The following is a 24,142-nucleotide window of genomic DNA, read 5'->3' as shown; positions in this document are numbered from 1 at the left end:
TTCTTAGCTATACCCCACATAAACAAAAGCTTTTGGGGTCCTCAGTAATTTTCATGGTGTGAATGGATCCTGAGATGAAAGTTGAAGAGATCTGGTGCAGTCTCTTTTTTTCTGGGGCATTCTTGTTATTTTACACATTGTACTTCCTCTGTTTAACCAGTACTTATTTGATTGTTTTTTGTTTTTGTTTTTATCTTATTTCTCCTATGTTAACATTTCTAAAATTGGGATGCCTGTTGTTTTAAAATGTATGTATAGCTAATGTAATATTTCTTTAATTCACCCAAATCAAATGTTGCTGTTAGTTAAAACCACTATATGATTTCTTAGTGAATATATAATTTTACTTTGAAAACAGTAAAATTCATCCCTTTTATAAAATTTAGACTAATACTTTTATCTACTTGTAGATAAAAATAAAATTTGTCAAATAATGGAACTGATTTTATAATTTGGGTAGTGATTGAGCACTGACCCAGTAGGCTGAAGTTCTGGCCAGAAAATCACCCCTATGCTCCTCTTGTCGTCTCTGTGCTTTAGCTTTTTTATATGTGGAGTTACATATTTCTTCACTGTGACAACTGTAGAGGCTAATTAAAGCAAAAAGATTTAGATTTCTCCTAGTTAAATCATTATAATACTGTACTCGACTTAAACGGGTGTGTGTGCATTTATGTGTATAAACTATATGAACGTACCTTACAATTTTCATGCAATCATACAACCAAGAAGAAATGATAAACCAATAAAATGTAGTTTAAACCAGCAGTGTGGGAAACAGTGATGTATTGCTGGTTTTGAATTGTAGGCAGCATGAACATAGGCCAAGGTCCTGTGGCATGGGTTCTACCATTTGGACTTGGTCATGCTGCTTGTGTGCTCTGTGGTGACTTAGTTCTTTTTGCACATCGAACTGCAGGAAAACTTTGATTTTAAGATCATTATGATACCATCTGGACTTCTTTTGATGAGAACACATAGTTTACTTTATAAATTGAATTATGTTCTTTTTAATAAACCTGGTAATCAAAACTTAGACACCTTCCTAAATTTGAAAGTGGACACAAATGTAAACATGAGCCCTATTTTACTTGGGGATACATGGTGATGAGGTAGGACAAATGAAAGATCCAAGTTATATTTACATGATTATTTTTTATAGATATAACTAAAATGAAAATAAAAATTTGTGTGAAAAATAGCAAATCTGCTGGGTGTCCTCTACATAGATGTTTGTGCAGTAAATGCTGCCCGGTGCACTGCCCCAGCCTGTACCTAGAATGGTCTGACCACAGGGTCTGAGTCTTGGCTGTAACCTTCCTTCCTCTTTCTTTTCTACATCTACATTGTTGATATTTACAGCTACCAAAAGGTAGAATGCTGATTATTTTTGTCTGTTTCATACTAACAGATTAACACAATCAATGATCATGTTCCACAGATGATGATTCTCATTATTTATATAATCTGAATCATGCATGTAAGTTACTTCTTCTGAGAAAAATTTCAAAAACAAATAGAATAAGCTGTTTTATTGTGTCTAAGAAAATTCATTTTGCAGTTGAACTGTAATCTTATATGGTTATTTTATTACTGTGGATAGTACTTTAAGGTCATTGCCTTTGTATCATTTTTTTAGAGATATTCTTTTGTCAACTAATAGTCCTTCCTTTAGACTTACAGAGACAAGTTGAGGTGTACAGAGTTCTTTAACAACTTCACAAGGACCCTATGTAAAAGAAGTAACAGACCACATATCCAAGAAGCATTATTATAATTTTCCACAAGTATTGTATTCTCTCCTTCCCCATTTTATTTTATTTTTAATTACATTTTTAATTTGGAGCATCCAGGAAGAATTTTGTTAATATTTTAGAAAACATTTTGTTTTATATTGAGAGCACTGAAGTACATTGTTTCTTAAAAATGTATTTTTGTTGAAAGACAAAAGATGGTGGCCGGCAGGATGGGAGTGAGGAAGGGAGTATAAGTGAGTAAGGTAGTCAAAGGGAAGTATGTGGACTTGTATGGGCAGCCTGTCTCTGGCACAGAAACCATGCCATCTTGAAGGGAAGAGCTGCTGCAACTAGGAGCCTAGGCTCACCACCATCCAGATTGGCCTAGGACACCTTCCCTGCCCTGCAACCACTCTGGCCAAACTATGTGTTCTCACCATCCAGACTGGCCTAGGACACCTTCCATGCCCTGCAACCACCTGCAGACCCATAGACCCTGGGACTCCTGCCTCCCTGGTCGCCCACTCTTGGACCCCTTGGTGAGTCACGGAGTGTGCCTCTCTGGCCAAGACCACACCTCCTCAGATGTAGACCCCTGTCAAGCTCCTGCAGCCTTCTTTGAGTCACTAAAGGAATGCCTCTCTGCTCAAGGCTCCTCTGCTTCAACTGCAGACCCAGAGATTTCCGCCTCCCCAGCTGCCAGCTCTTGGACACCTGTGTCAGCTGCTTTAGCCCCAGACCCCGTGACCCCCACATACCTGGCTGTTGGGTTCTGGAACCCCTCGTGAGTTACAGGGTGAAACGACCCCAGTCGGAATCCTGCTGCCTCACTGGCAGACTCCAGGATGTCCACCTTCCTGGCAATGGGCTCTGGGATCCCTGCAGGGATTCACAGAGTGATGCCACTCCAGCAACAGTCACACCACACCGGCCAGAGTAGCACAATCTCATCCAGGGCCCCGGGATCCATGCCAGCCTGGAACAGGGAGTCCCTCGGGGGTGAGGACGACAGAGCCCACTGCGCTAGGGCGTTTGCATGCACGACTCCAGAGACCAGGTTCAGAGACACAGATCTAAGTTTATTGAGGGAAGTAAAATCGTATAAAAAGGGGTAAGCTGCCAATAAAACAGGGACACGCTTGCTATGTTATCCAGTTGGCGTGATGGTCGGGGCTAAGAGTAGTTCTTGGAGATTTGTCAGGCGAGCGTTGCCACTTCCTGGTGTGCCAAGGAAGCGTGTTTGCTGGAGTGTGCTCACAGCATTGCATCGGCCACAGCACTGAGATAAATCCCTTGAGCTCTTCCCACACCAGCCTGCCATGGGCTCCAGGACCCCACAGTGAGATATCAGGCAACCCCTGCCACAAGAGCCAGAACCACGTGCACATCCACAACAGCTTGCACGAGGAGGCTGGGGTTGAGTCACATTGTCAGACAACTTGTGAGGAGACTGCATCTACAAACGAGAAACTAACATTTAAGGCCCAACTACATCAGGAGAGCCCAAATAACTCAATTAGGGGGCGCCTCTAGAACACTTAGCTCAGTAGATTTGAGCGAGTGCCCCATTGGGTCACACAAATCACTGAATACATAGGACAACCCCACAAAAAAAGTTGAGTAACATAGCAATTGGATCTAACACATAGGAACAATTACAGTGGGGCAGGAAAAGTGGGGAGAAAAAGAAATAATCTCCAAAGGAAAGGAAAGGAAGTCACCAGAGAGTAACTAAATGAAATGGATGCAAGTAATTTGTCAGAGAATAAATCCAGAGTAATGGTTATAAGGTTGCTCAAACATCTGGATGACCAATACACAATTATAAGGATCTGAGTGAGAATTACATCAGCATGAATAAGTCCCAAGAGGAAATGAAGAATGACAGATACAATAAAAAACACAATGGAAGGTTTCAACAGTAGACTAGAAGAAACTGAGGGCCAAATTTGTGAGTTAGAAGTCAAAGTAGAAAAAATCACCCGAGCAGAGCAGCAAGTGGAAAAAAAAATTTAAAAACAGGAGGAGAATCTAAGCGAGCTTTGGGATAACTTGAAATGAAACAACATCTTCATAATAGGGGTGCCAGAAGGAGAGGAAGTTGAGCAAGGAATAGAAAACCTGTTTTATAAAAATAATGACAAAAAACTCCCCAGAATTGTGGAAGAAAAAATCACGACCCACGTCAGAACAATGGACTTAACACACACTGAAAGTAAAGGGATGGAAAAAACTTTCCAAGCTAATGGAAATGAAAAAAAGCTGGGGTAGCAATACTTATATTTGACTAAATAGACCTCAAAGTGAAGGTCAAAAACAAGAGACAAGGAAGGCCACTTCATAATAATAAAGAGATCAATACAACAAGAGAATATAATTCTGGTAAGCATATACACACATAATACAGGAGCATCCAAATACATAAAAGGAACTTCTGGAAAATAACAATGGAGAGATTGACAGCAACACAATCATAGTAAGAAACTTTAATACCCCATTGAAGAAACTGCAATCCCAAATGACTCACTAGATTTGATGGAACTAATGGACATCTTCAGAACATTTCACTCCAAAACTACAGAATATACATTCTTCTTAAGTGAATGTGGGACATTTTTAAAGATAGAGCACATGTTAGGACATAGGCTAAGTCTGTACAAATTCAAGAAGTTGGAGATTATATCAAGCATCTTCTCGCATCATAATGACATGAAATTAGAAATCAACTACAATAAAAACAATAATAATTAAACATGTGGAGGATAAATAGCATGATATTAAACAATGAATGGATTACAAAGAGATCAAAGAAGAAATAAAAACATCTTGGAAACAAATGACAATTAAAGCACTACAAACCAACATCCATGGGACATAGTGAAAGCAATTGAGACGAAAGTTCATTGCACTATAGTCCTACCTCAAAAAACAAGAAAAACTGGTAAAAAGTTATCTAACCCTACAACTTAAAGAACTAGAAAGAGAGCAAAAATAAAAGCTAAAGTAAGTAGAAGGAAGGAAATAATAAAGCTCAGAAATAAGTGGCGTAGGGATCCCCGCGCGTCCCCCCCCCCCCCCAATACAAAAGATCAATAAAACTAAAAGCTGATTCTTTGAAAGGGTAAACAAGATTGATGAACATCTTGCCAGCCTCACCAAAAACAAAGAGAGAGGACCCAAATAAAATCAGAAATGAAAGAAATGAAATAACAACAAACCCCACAGAGGTACAAAGGATCCTAAAAAAAAATACTATGAACAACTCTACTCCAATAAAATGGACAATCTTGACCAAATGGAAATATTCCGATAAAAATACAATCTTCTAAAACTCAATGAGCAAGAATCAGAAAACCTGAATATACTGATAACTACTGATGAAATCAAAGCAGTAATACACACCCAGCACACGAAAGCTCTGATCTGGATGGCTTCACAGGGAAGTTTTACCAAACATTTAAAGAACTAACACCTTTCCTCCTCAAACTATTCCAAAACATTCAGAGAGTAGGAACACTTCCAAGATCTTTCTAAGAGGCCAGCATTACCCTTATCCCAAAACCAGATAAACACAGTGCAAAGAAAGAGAAGTACAGGTCAATATCCGTGATGCACAGAGTTTAAAAATCCTCAACAAAATTCAAGCAAATTGGAACCAACAATACATTAGAAAGCTCATACACTACAACCAAGTGAGAGTTATTCCAGGGATTCAAGGCTGGCACAATGTTCATAAATCAATAAATGTGATACATCACATAAACAAACTTAAAAATATAAACCACATGATCATATCAATAGATAACAGAAAAAACATTCAGCAACACCCAACACCCTTTTTTACTGAAAACTATCAACAAAGTGGGAATGGAGGGATCATTTCTCAACATAATAAAAGCATTATATGAATGACCTACAGCTAACATCATACTCAATGGACGAAAGTTAAACCATTTCTTATAAGAACTGGAACAAGACAGGGATGCTCCCTTTCACCACTCCTATTCAACATAGTACCAGAAGTCTTAGCTGTAGTATCAGACAAGAAGAAGAAATAAGAGTTATCCAAATTGTAAAGGAGGAAGTAAAATTCACTATTTGCAGTTGACATGATTCTGTACATATAAACCCTAAAGACTCCATAAAATACTACTAAATTTAATAAATGAATTCAGCAACATAGCAGGTTATAAAATTAACATCCAGAAATCTATGGCATTTTTATACACCAATAATGACCACTCAGAAAAGGAAACCAAACAACCCCATTTACCATTGAAACATAAAAATTTATATACGTAGGAATAAACTTAACCAAGCAGGTAAAAGACCTGCACATGGAAAACTACAGGACATTGTTAAAAGAGATAGAGGAAGAGAGGAAGACATACGTAAGTGGAGGACTGTACCGTGTTCATAGATTGGTAGAATCAGCATCAAAAAATGGCCATACTACCAAAAGCAATCTATAGATTCAATGCAATCCCTATCAAAACACCAATGGATTATTTCATAAACCTAGAACAAATATTCCAAAAATATATATGGAATTGAAAAAGACCCTGAATAGCCACATAAATCTTGAGAAAGAAGAAAAAATTTGGAGGGATAATAATGTCAAATATTAAGTTAGATTACAATGCCACTATACTCAAAATAGCCTGGTACTGGCACACAAGCAGACATATAGACCAATGGAACAGAACATAGAACCCAGAAACTGACCCAAGACATTTTGCCCAATTAATATTTGACAAAGGAGCCCAGAGCATACAATGGGGTCAAGATAGTCTCTTTAATAAATGGTGCTGGGAAAATTGAACAGATATGTGCAAAAAAATGAAGTTAGACCACAAACTTACACCATACACAAACTAAAAATGGATAAAGGACTTTAATGTAAGACGTGAAACCATAAAGATCCTAGAATAATCCATTGGTAGCAAAATCTTAGGCATCTCTTGTAGCAGTTTCTTTATAAATACATCTCTTACGACAATGGAAACTAAGGAGAAAATCAACAAGTGGGACTACATCAAAATAAAAAGCTTCTGCACAGCAAAATAAACCATCAGTAAAATAACAAGAGAGCCCACAGCATGGGAGAGCATATTTGCCAATGATACATCTGATATACAAATTTTACAGGGAGCTCATACAACTTAACAAAAGGAAGACAAACCAATTAAAAAACAAGCAAAAGACCGAAATAGACACTTCTCCACAATGGACATACAGAAGGCCAAAAGGCATATGAAACAATGCTTAAAGCCACTAATCATCTGAGAGATCTAAATCAAAAGACCAATGAGGTATTAACTCACACCTGTCAGAATGGCTTCATCAACAAATCAACAAATGCCAATCCTGGTGAGGATGTGGAGAAAAGGGAACTCTCATACACTGCATTTGGGAATGCAGAGTGGTGCACCCACGAGGAAAACATTTTGGAGTTTCCTCAAAAAACTAAAACTGGAACTATCATTTGACCCAGTGATTCCACTTCTAGGAATATATCCCATGAATTCAGAAACACCCATCAGAAAGAATATATGCACCCCTATATTCATAGCAGTGCAATATAACCTGTAGTGCCTGTAATTAGTTGTCTTTAATTTAGCATCCTCAAGGATTAGTGTTCTAAAATGTTTCTTATATAGTGTAAATGATGAGTTTACAAAACTGTTAAAGGTGTTTTCTTAGAGACTTTTTATAAATATTTAACCTGCATCCCGGTTTTTATAAACAGACTTAGCATATATCAAGCAAATTTTTTTGCCTTGTTTTTAAGTGATTTTGCTCAGTTGATGAGTAGGACTTTTGGTTCTGATTTTCAATATTATAGACTCACGTGCTTTCATTTTTCTCTTTTTTTCTTCTCTATGTAACAGTGATTATATCTGCTAAAATGTTCTTAATGCTACTGATAAGAAACGTTAACTTGGGTGTCTTAATTGATTTTGTTACAGCATTTGCAAACTCCGCTCTTATACAAATACAGTTATTAAAATACTGTCTTTTATGTCATTTTTTATGTGTATATGCCAGATACTACCACCTTATTAGCATATTATTTTTAATATTTTTTCATCTTAAGGACATGAAATATGATTAATTTTCTGACAATAATTTATTGACCAAAATAAATATTTATTGAACAGAATTCTTTAATAGTCTAGACAAACACTGTTTAGATTTTGTATTTTTAATCCAGTAGGTATGATTTAAATTTGCATGAAATTTTTTTCATGGCTTAGATTTATTATTTATACTTTATTTATAGAATATATATTTTATTTAGAAATATTAGGATTATAATGACAGTAATGGTCATTATTACTCTCTGCCAAGTATACGCTGTGTATCTGGCAGTGTTTTAAGCATTTTATATCATTTAGTCCTCACAGAAAGAAATACTGTTGTTTTGGTATTTTGCCTATGAATGCACTAGATACAGAGCCTATATAAACAACTTGCCCAGAACTACACAAGTGGTGAAACACAAATTCAAGCCCAGACAATTTTACTTCAGAACAGGTCTTCCCTCATACCACATTTCTTTTTCAATAAATTGTTTTAAGGGAACTAATGGAATTTCTGTCTAGAATACTGATCCATCTTAAATAGTTATTTTGCTCTTTAATATTTTGGATTTAAGTGCTTTTATCCTAACATGTAGTTTTCTGTCATGAGTTACCCTTTTTAAAAATATGCTTTTTTATATTTGTAGATATGCCTCTTCATGTCCGACGAAGCAGTGACCCAGCTTTAACTGGCCTCTCAGCTTCTGTCAGTGATAGTAATTTTTCCTCTGAAGAGCCTTCACGAAAAAACCCCACACGCTGGTCAACAACTGCTGGCTTCCTTAAGCAAAACACTGCTGGTAGCCCTAAAACCCGTGACAAGAAGGTAACCACTTCTATTTTGTCTTCTTAGTTTCTTCACGATAGTCAGTGTATGTGCTTAATGAATTTTACCTCAAAGTTCAGAGAGCTTTTCATATTGCCCTTGCATTTTCTGATAACACTTGTGCTATATATGATCTACATTTATTTCTCCATGTTTGAATAGATAATATGTTCATGTGATTAAAAATGAAAACTTTTTGATATTTAGTATGAAGTGTGTATAAGTAAAGTTCCTACCTTGTTTCCTGTCTTACCCCTGTTTTTCTTCAAGGGCAATGCCCTTATTAGGTTTTTTTCATGTTTTTACAGGTATGTTTTACACATGTATACACAGATACTAATGTTGGCACACATGATACATTAAAGAAATTATAGCATTATGGGTTTTGAAGGATGAAAATGGACTCTGGTCATTTATTCTAACTACTCAATTGATAACTTTATTTCTCTCCAAAATGGAAGTTTCTTTAGTCCAGTGGTCGCTAACCTTTTTGGACCTCATGGACCACCAGTGGTCTGCAGACCACCAGTTGGCAACCGCTGCTCCAAACGTTTCCTTAAACCAGCGTTTGTCAACCTTTTGGACCTCACAGACCACTAGTGGTCCGCAGACCAAGGGTTGGCGACCACTGCTTGTCTACAAAATTAAAATTTCTTTTTTGACCTAATTTATTTTAGTCCTAAACTAATTTTTTTAGTCTGTTTAGTTTATTTTTTCTAATTTTTTTATTAATGCTCTTTGTCATATATTTCTACCGAGCCCTATCATCTTATTTCGTTACAGTTATGACCCTTTACTTCATGAGCTTTAACCTATGTTAGTCATTTTCCCTATTGAACCTATAGAATAATGTTCAGTTAACACCTGTTGAGTGAATTAATCAACATTTTTCAATGGTAGCACATTATGTATCATGTGTGTGCACATATATGTATGTATATATATAGTATATATTGAGAAATGTGGAACTATACTAATCACATCTTAATATAAAAATGAATGTGGCTTGAGGTTTGCTTTATTTGTTTGTTGCATCTATGTGAAAACACCCATTTTACATATTTCTTTTAACTTGGTTTTGCATTTCTACAAACTTCTTTGTACTAGTTCAAGTAAGAAAACAATTCTGTAATACATTACTGTAAACTGCAAAGCAACTACCAGGAAAAAACAGTGTACTGAAGTCTCTGATTTTTTTGGATTAAGGATTTAACTGTAAGGCCCATTCTTCTGAAACAGTTAATTATACATTTGATGAGGAATTTGGAGTATTTTTTTTATTGAGATTAGCTTGAAGTTTTAGAATGCTTTATCATGCAGTAGACTATCCAAAGATATAGAATCCAGTTTATGAATAGACCTCATGACATTTAACTTGTCTTCAGAATAGATCTAATTTCCATGGATATTCATAAATGTATAAAAAAGTTAGGCAGTGAGTTGAAGAGGTGAAGTGATTGAGGTGTGGGGCTGTTTGGGTGGGGAGGGGAAAGAAGAAAAAAAAAGAGAAAGCACTCATGGACACAGACAACAGTGTGGTGGTTGAGGAGGTAGAAGAGGGCCTAGAGCAGCCGTGGTCAAACTACAGCCCGCGGGCTAGATCCAGCCTGTTTAAAATGAATAAAACTATTGAAAAAAAAGACCGTATTCTTTTATGTAATGATGTTTACTTTGAATTTATATTAGTTCACACGAACAATCCATCCATGCTTTTGTTCCGGCCCTCCGGTCCAGTTTAAGAACCCATTGTGGTCCTTGAGTCAAAAAGTTTGCCCACCCCTGGCCTAGAGGGAATAAATGGTGATGGGAAAAAAATTTCATTACTTTAAACAAATTATTATTATTTTATTGATTTCAGAGAGGAAGGGAGGGGGAGAGAGAGGTAGAAACATCAATGATGAGAGATAATCATTGATTGGCTGCCTCCTGCTCTCACCCTATTGGGGATTGAGCATGCAACCTGGGCATATGCCCTTGATAGGAATCAAACCAGGGACCCTTCAGTCCACAGGCCAATGCTCTGTCCACTGGGCCAAATCAGCTAGGGCTAGATAGGTTTTAAAGTAGGTGAAGTATAGTGGGTCAGAAATCATTGAAAATAATCATTGTTTTCTTTATAACTCATTAAATATATTGGGTGTGTGGATCAGCTTCAGTTGTAGCAAAGGGAAGTACAGTAGCCATTTTAAACATGACTTAATACTAAGAATTTGTTTGAAGAAAGATTAAAAATGGTAGCAGAGTAAGTGGATGCTACACAGACATGCTTCCAAGACCAAACTGGAATTAAAACTGAAGTGCAAAAAATACAATACTGAATAATCAACTAAAGACTGGCTGGAGAGAACTCTAATAGCCAAGAATGAAAAGTGGAGACTATGTAGAGACTGGTAGGAAATGTAGAGCAATGAAAGGGCTTGCCGGGTTCCCACCGACAACAGCTGAAGTTCTGGAGATATACACTGAGTGGCCAGATTATTATGACCACCTGAGCTTTATAGGCAAATTAGCCTTACACTGCATCCTATGGGATATGGAAGCCGAAGGCCTGTTCGAGCACCTTTGCTGTCTGCAGTTACCAAGATAAAACGTCTCCAATTTGCACAGGAACACAAGGATTGGACAGTCGAGCATTGGAAAAAAGTCATGTGGTCAAATGAATCACGTTTCCAGTTGCATCTTGCAGATGGCAGAGTGAGAATTTGGCAGAAACAGCATGAAAGCATGCACCCCACATGCATGAGTACAACCCTTCAAGCTGTTGGGGGCAGTGTTATGGTTTGGTGCATGTTTTCCTGACATGATTTGGGCCCTTTAATTCGTGTGGAACAACGTCTGAATAGCATAACATACCTAAGTATCATTGCTGATCAGCTTCATCCTATCATGTTGATGGCGTATCCCAATGGAGATGGCTTCTTCCAGCAAGACAATGAGCCATGCCACAGTGCTCCTATTGTGCAGGAGTGCTTTCAAGAACATGAGGGAGACTTTACCTTGCTTAGGTGGCCCCTACAATCACCAGATCTCAATCCAATTGAGCATTTGTGGGACGAAGTTAAAAGAGCCATCAGGCAGCTGGTTCCACAACCATCAAATCTCACAGAACTGGACAGTGCTATTCATCAGGCATGGTGTCAGATTCCTCACATCACCTTTCAACATCTTGTGGAGTCAATGCCAAGAAGAATCGCTGCAGTATTGAAGGCAAAAAGTGGCCCAACGAAGTACTGATGGGGTGGTCATAATCTGGCCACTTAGTGTATTTTCAACTGTGGGGGGTTGATACTGAGAACTCTGGCATCTAAACCCCAAGCTGGTGCCCCCAGGAGAGAGCACCAGACCTGAGAAAGGTGGGCTGTGAAAACCAGCAGGATTGCTATTTGCCAGGGAGAGATGACTTGAAATGCAGGCAGACTCCTAAAGGGCCAACCCACAAATTTTGTGTGCAGCTACTAATGTTGGGCTTCAGCAGAGGGAGAGCAGAGTGGACAGTAGCTGTGAGCAGAAGCCAAGATTGGGGCTCTGGGGTTAGAGCTTGGAGGGCAGATACCTCGGTTTCCTGTGCTGAGTTTTCCCCTCATGCTGCCGAAGACATCTTTCTCAGGCAGACCTTGGCTATCCAGGCGATTTTTGACTGTGGGAGAAGACAGTTGCCCTACCTTATTGGGAAACCCCCTGTCACACCCTGTGGTGTTTCAGAGGCCCATTAAGAAACTGAGAATAACAATTAGTATCTATGAAGGAAAAATACCACATAATCTCACTCATTCATGGATAATAAAGACCATTATAAACTTATGAACAAAAATAGATACAGAGGCAGAGCTGCCTCAAACAGACTGTCAAACTACAGCAGGAAGGCCGGGGAAGGTAGTGGGGCAGAAGGGGGGGCGGTAAGAGATCAACTGAAGGACTTATATGCATGCATATAAGCATAACCAATGGACATAAGACACTGGGGGGTAGGGGAGGCCAGGGGATTGTCAAAGGCGGGGGGAAAAAGAAGACATATCTAATACCCTTTGTAATACTTTAAGCAATAAAAAAAGAAAAAAAACAACAATAATTAGTATCCAGGCAGATGCAATTGGCCACACCCTGCTGGAACACCTCTCGCCCTACCTGTGTAAGATTGCCTTATGCTACTCAAGACTGGATGCAGTCTGTTTGCAGGCAGAGGTGGATCTCTGGAGGCTTTGAGTCTTTACCTTATATAATTAGTCAGAAACAGCGTTTGACACTGTCCTGCACTAGAGATTGGGAAGTGTAGCACATCTACCTAATACACAGTCACAAAGCCAAACAGACAGCTGAAATGAGTAGACAAGAAAACAACCCTTAAATGAAAACAGGAGAATTCTCCAGAAGAAGACCTAAATGAAATGGGGATAAGAAATTTATCAGATATAGAATTCAGAATAATCATGGTAAACATGCTCAACAGCATGAAAGAAGATATAGTAACTCTTAAGAATGACATAGCACAAATAAAGAACAAAATGGAAGGGAAACAAAGCAGATTAGGGGAAGCCAAGGATTGAGTTAGTGAATTAGAAGACAGGGTACAAAGAAATCAATCATGAGGATAGCTTAAGGAGCTGTGGGACAACGTGAATGTAACAATATTCCAATAGCAGGTGTGCCAGAAGGAAAAGAATGTTTGCAAGGGATAGAGAACCTGTTTGAAGAAATAATGGCAGAAAACTTACCTGTCCTGGTGAAGGAAAATGTCTCAAGTTCCTAAGGCACAGAGAGTCCCAAGTAAGAAGATCCCAAACAGGCCCACACACAGACACATCATAATTAATGCCAAAGATTAAAGACAGAGAGAATCTCTAAGGCAATAAGAGAAAAGCAATTTGTTACCTACATAGGAGTTCACATAAGGCTGTCAGCTAATTTCTCATCAGAAGCTCTACAAGCCAGAAGGGTATGGCATGAAGTACTCAAGGCAATGAAAAGCAAGGATCTGAAAAAAAAAAGATTTGCCGGGAGCCGGTCCATCCTTGCTGTTTCAAGGGACCTGGCATATATGGCATACTGTTCTTAATATGTTTGCTCACCTTCTTGGCACTGTGTGTTTTAACCAAGGTCACCTCTCCGAGAAAGGTTGTTTCCCCAGGTAGGGATTTTCCCCTGAAGTTAGGGAGGGAATAAAACCCCTCAACTAAGTGCCAGGCGGGTAATTAATCACTTTAACTACGAACAATCATGCTTAAGCTACATAATCTTTACTCCCTGGAATGGAGATAAGAAACGCCCTAACCTTTGTAATAGAGATTGATAGGATTGAATCAACTGGTATAAATACAGATGTAACAAGACAACAAGAGACAGAACTTAGAAGAGAGAACCAAGAGAGACAGAACCTAGGCACAGAACCTACACAGAACGTTCTCTAGAGACAGAAGAACTTCGCTGGAGAGAACATGGCAAAAGATCCTGGACAGAAACTGGCCTCAGAACCTAGAGACAGAACCTAGCGAGAGAACATGGCAAAAGACCCTGGACTGAACCTGACTACAGAAATTGGCAAGAGAACCTGACTAGAACCTGGTGACTAAACCTGGCTGGAGAACCTGGACAGAACCTGGCTGGAGAACCTAGTGAGGGAACATGGCTACACAACCTGGCTGGAGAACCTGGAGAACCTAGCAAGAGAACATGGACACAGAACCTCGCTGGAGATCCGAAGCAGAACCTCTCTGGAGATCCAGACCAGAACTTGGCTGGAGATCCTGGCTGGAGATCCTGGCTAGGCTGCTGATCAACTGAACACTGTCTCTGTGTCCTTCCTTCTTCGCCGACTCCGTCTACGCCTTTGGAAACCCCTGGACCTGCTGGGGCTGGACCCCGGCATCTGGCGCCCGAACAGGGACCCCTAGGTAAGCGCCCTGCACTCGGGACGGATAGGACTCCACCGTAGGAAGAAGGTGGATAGTCTTCGCCAACTCCGTCCACACCTTTGGGAACCTCTGGAACAGGATTCCCCTAGGTAAGCCCCCCCCCCCCCATTGAGAACCCCCACACTCAGGACGGATAGGACTCCACCAGGGTGCTACAGACCCCCCTATAGAGGATAAGTAGGGTAAGCAGGTGGATAGTACAGAACTTAGATTGAGAAGATGTGCCATACTGAGTCCAAAGAAAGAAGACTCTGTATTGATTCTTAGATTGAGAAGATGTGCCATACTGAGTCCAAAGAAAGAAGATTCTGTATTGATCTTTAGATGAAAAAGATGTGCCATACTGAGTCTAAAGAAATAAGACTCTGTATTGATCTTTTAACACATATGCTTGCTAGCAGAGGAATTAAGGTTACTCCCAGTCAGACAGAACGTTTTATACAAGAAGTATGTCCATGCTTTTCTGAGGAAGGAAAGGTGCTGGAAAGGTAAATGTAGAGGCATGGGAGAAGGTAGGCCCAAGGAGCCTTATCCTTAACCCCACTGCAGCCTTTCTACCCCCGGAAAGTGCAGGATTGGCAAGTTCTCCCTGGGGTGATACATCAGGACTCAGGTAATAGTGGAAAGCGCCAATCCTACTCTTAAAATGGATACAGAACCTGGCTGGAGAACCTGGAGAACCTAGCAAGAGAACATGGACACAGAACCTGGCTGGAGATCCTAACCAGAACTTCGCTGGAGATCCAGACCAGAACTTCGCTGGAGATCCAGACCAGAACTTGGCTGGAGATATTGGCTAGAGATCCTGGCTATGCTGCTGATCAACTGAACGCTGTCTCCGTGTCATTCCTTCTTCGCCAACTCCGTCCACACCTTTGGGAACCCCTGGACCTGCTGGGGTTGGACCCCAGCAAAGATTACTATATCCAGCAAGGCTATCATTCAGTATAGATGGGGAAATAAAGAGCTTTTCAGACAGAAAAGGGCTAAAGGAGTTTATCACCACCAGATCAATACTATAAGAAATGCTCAAGTGACTGCTGTAATGAGAAGAAGAAATAGAGAGTGAGTGAAACATAGGCATAAAATGGGAATAAATAAGTACCTATCAATAATAACCTTAAATGTTAATGCATTAAATGCTCCACTCAAAAGGCCTAGGGTAGCTTAATGGATACAATAACATGACCCAATTATATACTGTCTAAAAAAAACTCGCTTGAGAACAAAAGTTAAAGAAGATTAAAATCATATCAAGCATCTTCTCAGATCACAGTGGAATGAAAATAGAAATCAATTACTAATTGATTTAGTAAAAATACCTAAAATTCAAACACATGGGATTTAAATAGCATGCTATTGAACCATGAATAGATATTGATAAGACATTGTGATTTTTGTCTTTCAGTTTGTTTATGTGATATATCATGTTCATGGATTTGTGAATATTCTACCAACCTTGCATTTGTGGAATAAATCACACTTGGTCATGGTGTATGATCTTTTGAATATATTGCTGCATCCCATTTGGTAATATTTTTTTGAGGATTTCAGCATCTATGTTCATCAAGGATATTGGACTGTAATTCTCTTTCTTTGTAGTGTCTTTATTTGTTTTTGGATTGAGGGTAATGATGGCCTCATAAAAAGAGCTTGGAAGTGTTCTTTTTGTATATTTTGGAATAGCTTGATGATTATAGTTTGAATATTTGGTAAAACTCTCCTGTGAAGCCATCCAGACCTGGGCTTTCGTTTGCTGTCAGTTTTTTTTTTTTTAATATATTTTTATTGATTAAGATATTACATATGTGTCCTTGTCCCCACGTTACCCTCTACCCCCCCCCCCCTCCGCTCATGCCCTCCAACCCCCCCCCCCCCCGCCGTTGTCCATGTCCATTGGTTAGGCCTATATGCCTGCATGTAAGTCCTTTGGTTGATCTTTCCCCCTTACCCCAACCCTCCCCTACCCTCCCTCCATAGTCCGACAGTCCAATCAATGCGTCTCCGTCTCTGGATCAGTCCTTGTTCATCAGTTTATGTTGTTCATTATATTCCACAAATGAGTGAGATCATGTGGTATTTATCCACTCTCCAGTTCCATCCATGCTGTGGCAAATGGTAAGAGTTCCTTTTTCTTCTTCCTCTTCTTAAAGAATACCTTTCAGCATTTCATATAATGCTGGTTTGGTGGTGATGAACTCCTTTAGCTTTTTCTTATCCGTGAAGCTCTTTATCTGACCTTCTATTGTGAATGATAGCTTTGCTGGATAAAGTAATCTTGGTTGCAGGTTCTTGCTATTCATCACTTTGAATATTTCTTGCCACTCTCTTCTGGCCTGCATGGTTCCTGTTGAGAAATCAGCTGACAGTCGTAAGGGTACTCCCTTGTAGGTAACTGACTGTCTTTCTCTTGCTGCTTTTAAGATTCTCTCTTTGTCTTTTGCTCTTGGCATTTTAATTATGATGTGTCTTGGTGTGGTCCTCTTTGGATTCCTTTTGTTTGGGGTTCTCTGTGCTTCCTGGACTTGTAAGTCTATTTCTTTCACCAGGTGGGGGAAGTTTTCTGTCATTATTTCTTCAAATAGGTTTTCAATATCTTGCCCTCTCTCTTCTTCTGGTACCCCTATAATTCTGATGTTGGTACGCTTGAAGTTGTCCCAAAGGCTCCTATACACTATCTTCATATTTTTGGAATCTCTTTTCTTTTTTCTTTTTCAGTTGGCTATTTTTTGTTTCTTTGTATTTCAAATCTTTGACTTGATTCTTGGGATCCTCTTGTCTGCTGTTGGATCTCTGTAAATTATTCTTTATTTCAGACAGTGTATGCTTAATTTCTAGTTGATCCTTTTTCATGACCTCCATGGTCTCACTATACTTATTGAGGGACTCATTAAATTTATCGGCGGTTTCCATAAAATTCTTGAAAAACCTTATAAACGTGGCCTTGAACTCTATATCCAGTCGTTTGCTTTCCTCTGTTTCTGCCATTTGTGACCTGATTCTTTGTCTCCGCATTTTGGCTGCTTCCCTGTGTTGATAGAGTGGCTTTGTGTGCTAGGTGTCCTTTAGGGCCCAGTGGTTCAGCCTCCCCAGTTACCTGAGGTGGACACTCTTGGTGCACCCCCTTATGGGCTTTGTGCACAGTCTTGTTGTAGCTATGCCTTGGTTGTTGTAGGCTCACTGGGAGGAATTGACCTCCAGGCCAATTGTCAGTGAGAATCAGCTGTGTCTGCAGTGGGAGAACTTCTGTGCTGGAGACACCCTTCTGGGGCAAGACTTGCTTCAGTGGGGCTTTGGTGCTCACTGAGACTGCACCCTGAGTGTGTCCCTTATGGATCTGAGGAGTTGTGATCTAGATGGTCCCCCTCTGACCACTGGGAACAGTGGCTCTTGGATCTAAGGATGTGCTAATTTAGCCTCTGCCTGAGGTTACACAGCAGGAACTACGAAGAGAACCGCAGATTCCCCTTCCTTTTTTTGGAGTTTGGAAGTGCCCTGATGATGCTCAGCTGTGTAGCAATGCAAGCCGCTGTGGGGCCTTGGGCCTTCTCTTGGAAGCTCTTGGTCTATCTGGCCAGGCTGCAGTTAGGTAATTACAGGTTGCAAATGGCCGGGGCATTGATATGCAAAAGCCTTTGCTGCAGCCTGGGTGGGGCGGGGTCTCAAGGAATCAAAGGGTGGAGGAAGCAGCTATGGCGGAGCCTCAGCCCCGCCCTAAGGAGTCGCGCGTCCCAGTGTCCCGGCAATGGCTGCAAGCACCTCTGAGGGAAAGCTGCCCTCAACCTGGCCCGCTGCCAGAGAGACCAGTTTCTCCCCGTATGAGTCCTGGGTCCCCAGAGACTTCCCGGAGCTGGATTTCAGAGCCATCGGGAGCTTGTGTCTCCCTCCGGTTTCAAAAAGACAGCCGCGTCCTCAGGTGCCAGACCCTTTCTGCGCACGCGCGAGCCCCCGTACCTCTGCACTCCACCTCCGCAGCTCCTCTGGCTCTCAGCGTGCTTTTCTTTCCTTCTAGTTGTAGAATTTACACTCAGCCAGCTCTCCTGTAGTTCTGGATGAGTCCAGCTTGTGTTTTTGATGCATTTATCAATTGTTGTGGGAAGCAGCAATTTCCCGGTGTTTATCTATGCCGCCATCTTAGTTTCTCTGCTGTCAGTTTTTTAAATACTGATCATATTTCAGCTGTTGTTATTGGCATATTCAGGTTTTCTGATTTTTTCTGATTCAGTTTTGGGAGATTGTATTTTTCTAGGAATTGATCCATTTCATCCACATTGTCCAGCTTGTTGACATATAGTTGTTCATAGTATTTCCTTTCAATCTTTTGTATTTCTGCAGTGTCAATGGTTACTTCTCTGCTTTCATTTCTGATTTTATTTACTTGGGTCCTCTCTCTCTGTTTCTTGATGATTCTGGCTAATGGTTCATCAATTTTCTTTATCCTTTTAACCAACCAGCTCTTGGTTTCATTGATTTTTTTTTTTCTTTTTTTTAGTCTATGTCATTTATTTCTGCTCTAATCTTTATTACTTCCTTCTACTTACTCTGGGATTTTCTTGTTCTCATTCTGATTCTATAAGTTGTAGGGTTGAATAGTTTATTGTGGATTTTTGTTGTTTTTGATGTAGGCCTGTAGTGCTATGAACTTCCCTCTCAGGACTGCTTTTTCTGTGTCCCAGAGATGTGGGGTTGTTGTGTGTTCGTTTTCTTTTTTTTCCAGGAAGTTTTTAAAAATTTTTTTCTTGATCTGGTTGGTAACCCATTCATTGTTTAATAACATGCTATTTAGTCTCCATGTGTGTATATGTTTTGGGGTGTTTTTACTGTAGTTGATTTCTAATTTCAATGTGTCCTAACATGTGCTCTATCTTTGTGAATGATCCATGTGCACTTTAGAAGAATGTATATTCTGAAGCTTTGGGGTGAAATGTTCTATAAATGTCAATTAAATCCATCTGACCCAGTGTGTTCTTTAGAATCACTGTTTGCTTGTGAAGTTTTTGTCTGGAAGATCTATCCAGTTTAGTCAGTGGGGAGTTAAAGTCTCCTACTATGACTGTATTGTTGTACATCTCATCTTTAAAGTCCTCTAGACATTTTTTTATATATATATTTATGTGCTCTTATATCAGTTGAATATAAGAGTTTTATCCTCTTCTTGGATCAATACCTTTAGTATTATGTAATGATCTTTGTTGTCTCTTGTGATGGCCTTCATTTTGAAGTCTATTTTGTTGGATATGAGTATTGCTACTCAAGCTTATTTTCTTTTCCGCTTGCAGGGATAATTATTTTCCATCCCTTCACTCTTATCCTGTGTATGTCTTTTGTTCAGAGGTCAATCTCTTATAGACCGCATATAGTTGGGTCATATTTTTGTATCCATTTAGCTACCCTATGCTTTTTTTTTTTTAAATATATTTTATTGATTTTTTACAGAGAGGAAGGGAGAGAGATAGAGAGTTAGAAACATCGATGAGAGAGAAACATCGATCAGCTGCCTCCTGCACATCTCCTACTGGGGATGTGCCCACAACCCAGGTACATGCCCTTGACCGGAATCGAACCTGGGACCTTTCAGTCCGCAGGCCGACGCTCTATCCACTGAGCCAAACCGGTTTTGGCAACCCTATGCTTTTTGATTGGATTATTTAATCTATTTAAATTTATGTTTATTATTGATAGGTAGTTACTTATTGCCATTTTAATTCTGTATGCCTAGGATTCTCTCTCTGTTTCTTCTTCTCATTACAGCAGTTCCTTTATCATTTCTTGTAATGCTGGCTTGTTGGTGATGTACTGCTTTAGCCTTTTTTTTTTTTTTTTTTTTTTGTCTGGGAAACTCTTCATTTGACCATCTATTTTGAATGATAACCTTGCTGGATACATTAGTCTTGGTCTCAGATCCTTGCTTTTCATTACACTGAGTACTTCATGCCATTCCCTTCTGGCCTGTAGGGTTTCTAATGAGAAATCAGTTAACAGCCTTATGGGAGCTCCTTTGTAGATAACAGTTTGATTTTCTTTTGCTGCCTTTAAGTTTCTCTCTTTGTCTTTAATCTTTGACATTTTAATCATGTTGTGCCTGGGTATGGGCCTATTTGGGTTGTTTTTTCTTGGGGTTCTCTGTGCCTCCTGGACTTGTGTGTCTTTTTCCTTTACCAGGTTAGGGAAGTTTTCTTCCATTATTTCTTCAAACTCATTCTCTATCCAATTCTCCCTTTCTGCCTCTTCTGAAACACCTGCTATTTGAATATTGTTACGTTTCACGTTGTCACACAGCTCCCTTAAGCTGTCCTCCTGTTTTTTTTTAGTTTTTTTTTATTTGTAGTTCTCTGATTGAGTAATTTTTTTCAACCCTGTCTTCTTTTTCACTGATTTGATCTTCAGTTTCCCCTAATCTGCTGTGTATTCCTTCCAATGTGTTTTTTATTTGTGCTATATCATTTTATTTCTGTTTTCATAGTTATTATATCTTTTCTCATGCTGTTGAGCATGTTTACCATCATTATTTTGTTTTTGTTGTTTTTTAAAAATATATATTTTATTGATTTTTTACAGAGAAGAAGGGAGAGGGATAGAGAGTTAGAAATATCGATGAGAGAGAAATATCGATCAGCTGCCTCCTGCACACCCCGTACTGGGGATGTTCCCACAACCAAGGTACATGCCCTTGACTGGAAACGAACCCGGACCCTTCAGTCCGCAGGCCGACACTCTATCCACTGAGCCAAACCAGTTAGGGCTACCATCATTATTTTGAACTCTGTATCAGATAAATTATTTCTTTCCATTTCATTTTTCTCTTCTTCTGGAGAATTCCCTTGTTCTTTCATTTGGGTTTTTTTTTCCTTGTCTCCTCATTTTGGCTTCCTGTTTTGGTTTGTGACTGTGTATTAGGTAGATGTGCTATGCCTCTCAACCTCTAGTATAGGATAATGTCAAACACTGATTCTAATGAATTCAATCAGGAAAAGATTCAAAGACTCCAAATATTGCCTCTGTCTACAGACTGGTAGGATTTTTTCTTGAATTGCACTCAGACAATCATTTGCAGGTGCCACAAAAGTTATTTTCTGCAGGGTGGGGCAGTTACTTCTGCCTGGAGGCTAACTGTTAGTCTCAGTCTCTTAATGGGCCTGAGCAACTCTGGACTGTGGGACAAGGTGTTTTCCAATAGGGTGGATCAACTGCCGCGCCCCCCCCCGCCCGCAAGTTTGCCTGTGTAGTTAGTAAATGTGTGCCTGAGACAGATGACCTCCACTGTGTAAGGGAATGACCCAGCACAGGATACTGGGGTGTCTGCCTTCTGAGCTCTAACTCTAGAACCCCTATCCTGACTTCTATTTACACAGCTGTCCACTCTGCCCTCCCTCTGTTGAATCACAGAGTAGGTGGCTCCACAGGGAATTTTATGTGTTGGCCCTCTAAGAGGGTGCTGAATTTCCAGCTTCTTTTCCTGGCAGAGAACAATCCTGCTGCTTTTCACAGTCAGATTTTATGTGGGTACCATTGTCAGTTCTGATGCTTTCTGCTGGGGGGTCTAGCTTGGTGATTAGACCCCAGTCTTTCCAGTGACAACCCTCCACAGCTGAGATATCTCTGTAACTTCACCAGCCCTTTTCAGCTCCACCCCTCCTACTAGTCTCTATGTGTTCTCCAGTTTTGATCCTCAGTTATCAGGGTTCTCTCTATTGAGTCTTTCATTGATTATTCTGGAAAATTTTCTGTATTTTAGTTGTAACTCCAGTTTGGTCCTAGAATGTCTGTGCAGCAGCCACCATTCTCAAACTCTCTCATTTATTACTTTTAATCCTCACTCAAGGATATGTTTTGAGAAAGAGAGGGGAGAGAGAGAGAGAGAGAGAGAGAGAGAGAGAGAGAGAGAGAGAGAGAGAGAGAGAGAGAGAGAGAGGAGAGAGAGAGAAAGATCAATGTGAGAAAAACACTAATCACTTGCCTTCCACACTTGCTCTGACTGGGAATCCACAGCCTTTTTGGCATACAGGCGACCCTCCCACCAACAGAGCTACTAGGCCAGGGCCTCATGTATTATTTAAAGTATGATTTCAAGACCAGAAAAGTTCGTTGAGCACTACCCTATTTATAGGACATTTATGGTTATTTTCCTTTAAGCTTTAGCCTTGGCATTGCTTCCAAGGTCATGCTCCTCAGAGGAGAATGGGTCTGTTACATGAATCAACAATATGATTACTGATGATTTTCACAAGCTTCATGTAATTAAAAATAAATTTACCTAAGCCATAGTTATTAATTTCACTTCAGTCTCATAAGAAAAGAAAATATTTCTTTTGTTTTTGGGGAAATGATAAATCAGTAAACCGCTTTCTGTAGCCACAATTGAAGTGTGAAAAATATTGTAACTTTAAAATCTGAAAACCACAGGAATATTTGAAGGTACAGGATGTGTCGAAGTTGTAAAATTGAAGTTTATATGCATAGAATATTTAGTATTTCAGAATATGACACTTTAAAAAGTGTTTGAGTTTTTGCATTGAAACAGAGGGTTTCTTATGCTAGCATGGAAATATCCATTACTCCTGTAATTTTCGTGAAATATTCTATATTTCTGCAACATAGGAATGTGAGCTTGCCAACACATTTGACCATCAGGTAAATAGCTTTTTCTGTGAGAGAAAGCCTTGGAGTTGCAGCTTAGCAAGGCAGGGATATGTTTCTATTCCAAGGCATTGGTAGATTCTGTGTCATTTTACTGAATTGTAATTGGCTTTGGTAGAGATTAGGTGGAGAGAGGACATTTACTTTTCCTACTCTGGAAAAAATGTGCTCGACAACCAGGTTTCTGTTACCAAGAAATAGTGAATCAATATGCACTTCTCAGCCTGGGTAGCTTTTGACACCTGATGATGTGGGGGTACATTTAGATGATAAGAAAAATCCCTTTGCCGAAAGCGGTTTGGCTCAGTGGATAGAGCGTTGGCCTGTGGACTGAAAGGTCCCAGGTTCGATTTCGGTTGAGGGCATGTACCTGGATTGCAGGCACATCCCCAGTGGGAGATGTGCAGGAGGCAGCTGATCGATGTTTCTCTCTCATCGATGTTTCTAACAGTCTCTATCTCTCTCCCTTCCTCTCTGTAAAAAATCAGTAAAATATATTTTTTAAAAAAATCCCTGATCATGTCAGGAACAACTGTTTTTTTCTGGTAAAAGGAAGTTTTCCACTTGACAGCAAAGCTTAATGGGGCAGTCTTGAATGTGGACAAGTAAAGTTATAATTAAATAAAAAAGAGTAATTCCTCATTATATTTATTATATACTAGTAGCCTGGTGCACAAAATTCATGCACATTAAAAGGGAATTAATTGCCCTAACTGGTTTGGCTCAGTGGATAGAGCATCGGCCTTCAGACTCAAGGGCCCCAGGTTCGGTTCTGGTCAAGGGCATGTACCTTGGTTGAGAGCACATCCCTAGTGGGGAGTGTGCAGGAGGCAGCTGATTGATGTTTCTCTCTCATCGATGTTTCTCTCTATCACTCTCCCTTCCTCTCTGTAAAAAAATCAATAAAATATATTTTTTAAAAAAGGGAATTAATTAGCAGAGATATTTTAA

At 39.7% G+C, this 24,142-nt stretch overlaps 1 protein-coding gene across 28 annotated transcripts in view; it reads left to right on the top strand.

The window, feature by feature from the left end:
- Nucleotides 1-24,142, top strand: part of PARD3 (par-3 family cell polarity regulator) — a 780,879-nt gene that overhangs the window by 284,944 nt on the left and 471,793 nt on the right. For all 28 annotated transcript variants that reach the window (XM_059655793.1, XM_059655831.1, XM_059655947.1 and 25 more), the window contains one exon: nucleotides 8,467-8,645. In XM_059655793.1, coding sequence (XP_059511776.1) covers nucleotides 8,467-8,645 — 179 coding nt within the window. The remainder of the gene's footprint in view (nucleotides 1-8,466; nucleotides 8,646-24,142) is intronic.

Source organism: Myotis daubentonii, chromosome 1, assembly GCF_963259705.1.
Source record: "Myotis daubentonii chromosome 1, mMyoDau2.1, whole genome shotgun sequence".
NCBI classification, from domain to species: domain Eukaryota; kingdom Metazoa; phylum Chordata; class Mammalia; order Chiroptera; family Vespertilionidae; genus Myotis; species Myotis daubentonii.
This window is presented reverse-complemented; position numbering and strand designations above follow the sequence as displayed.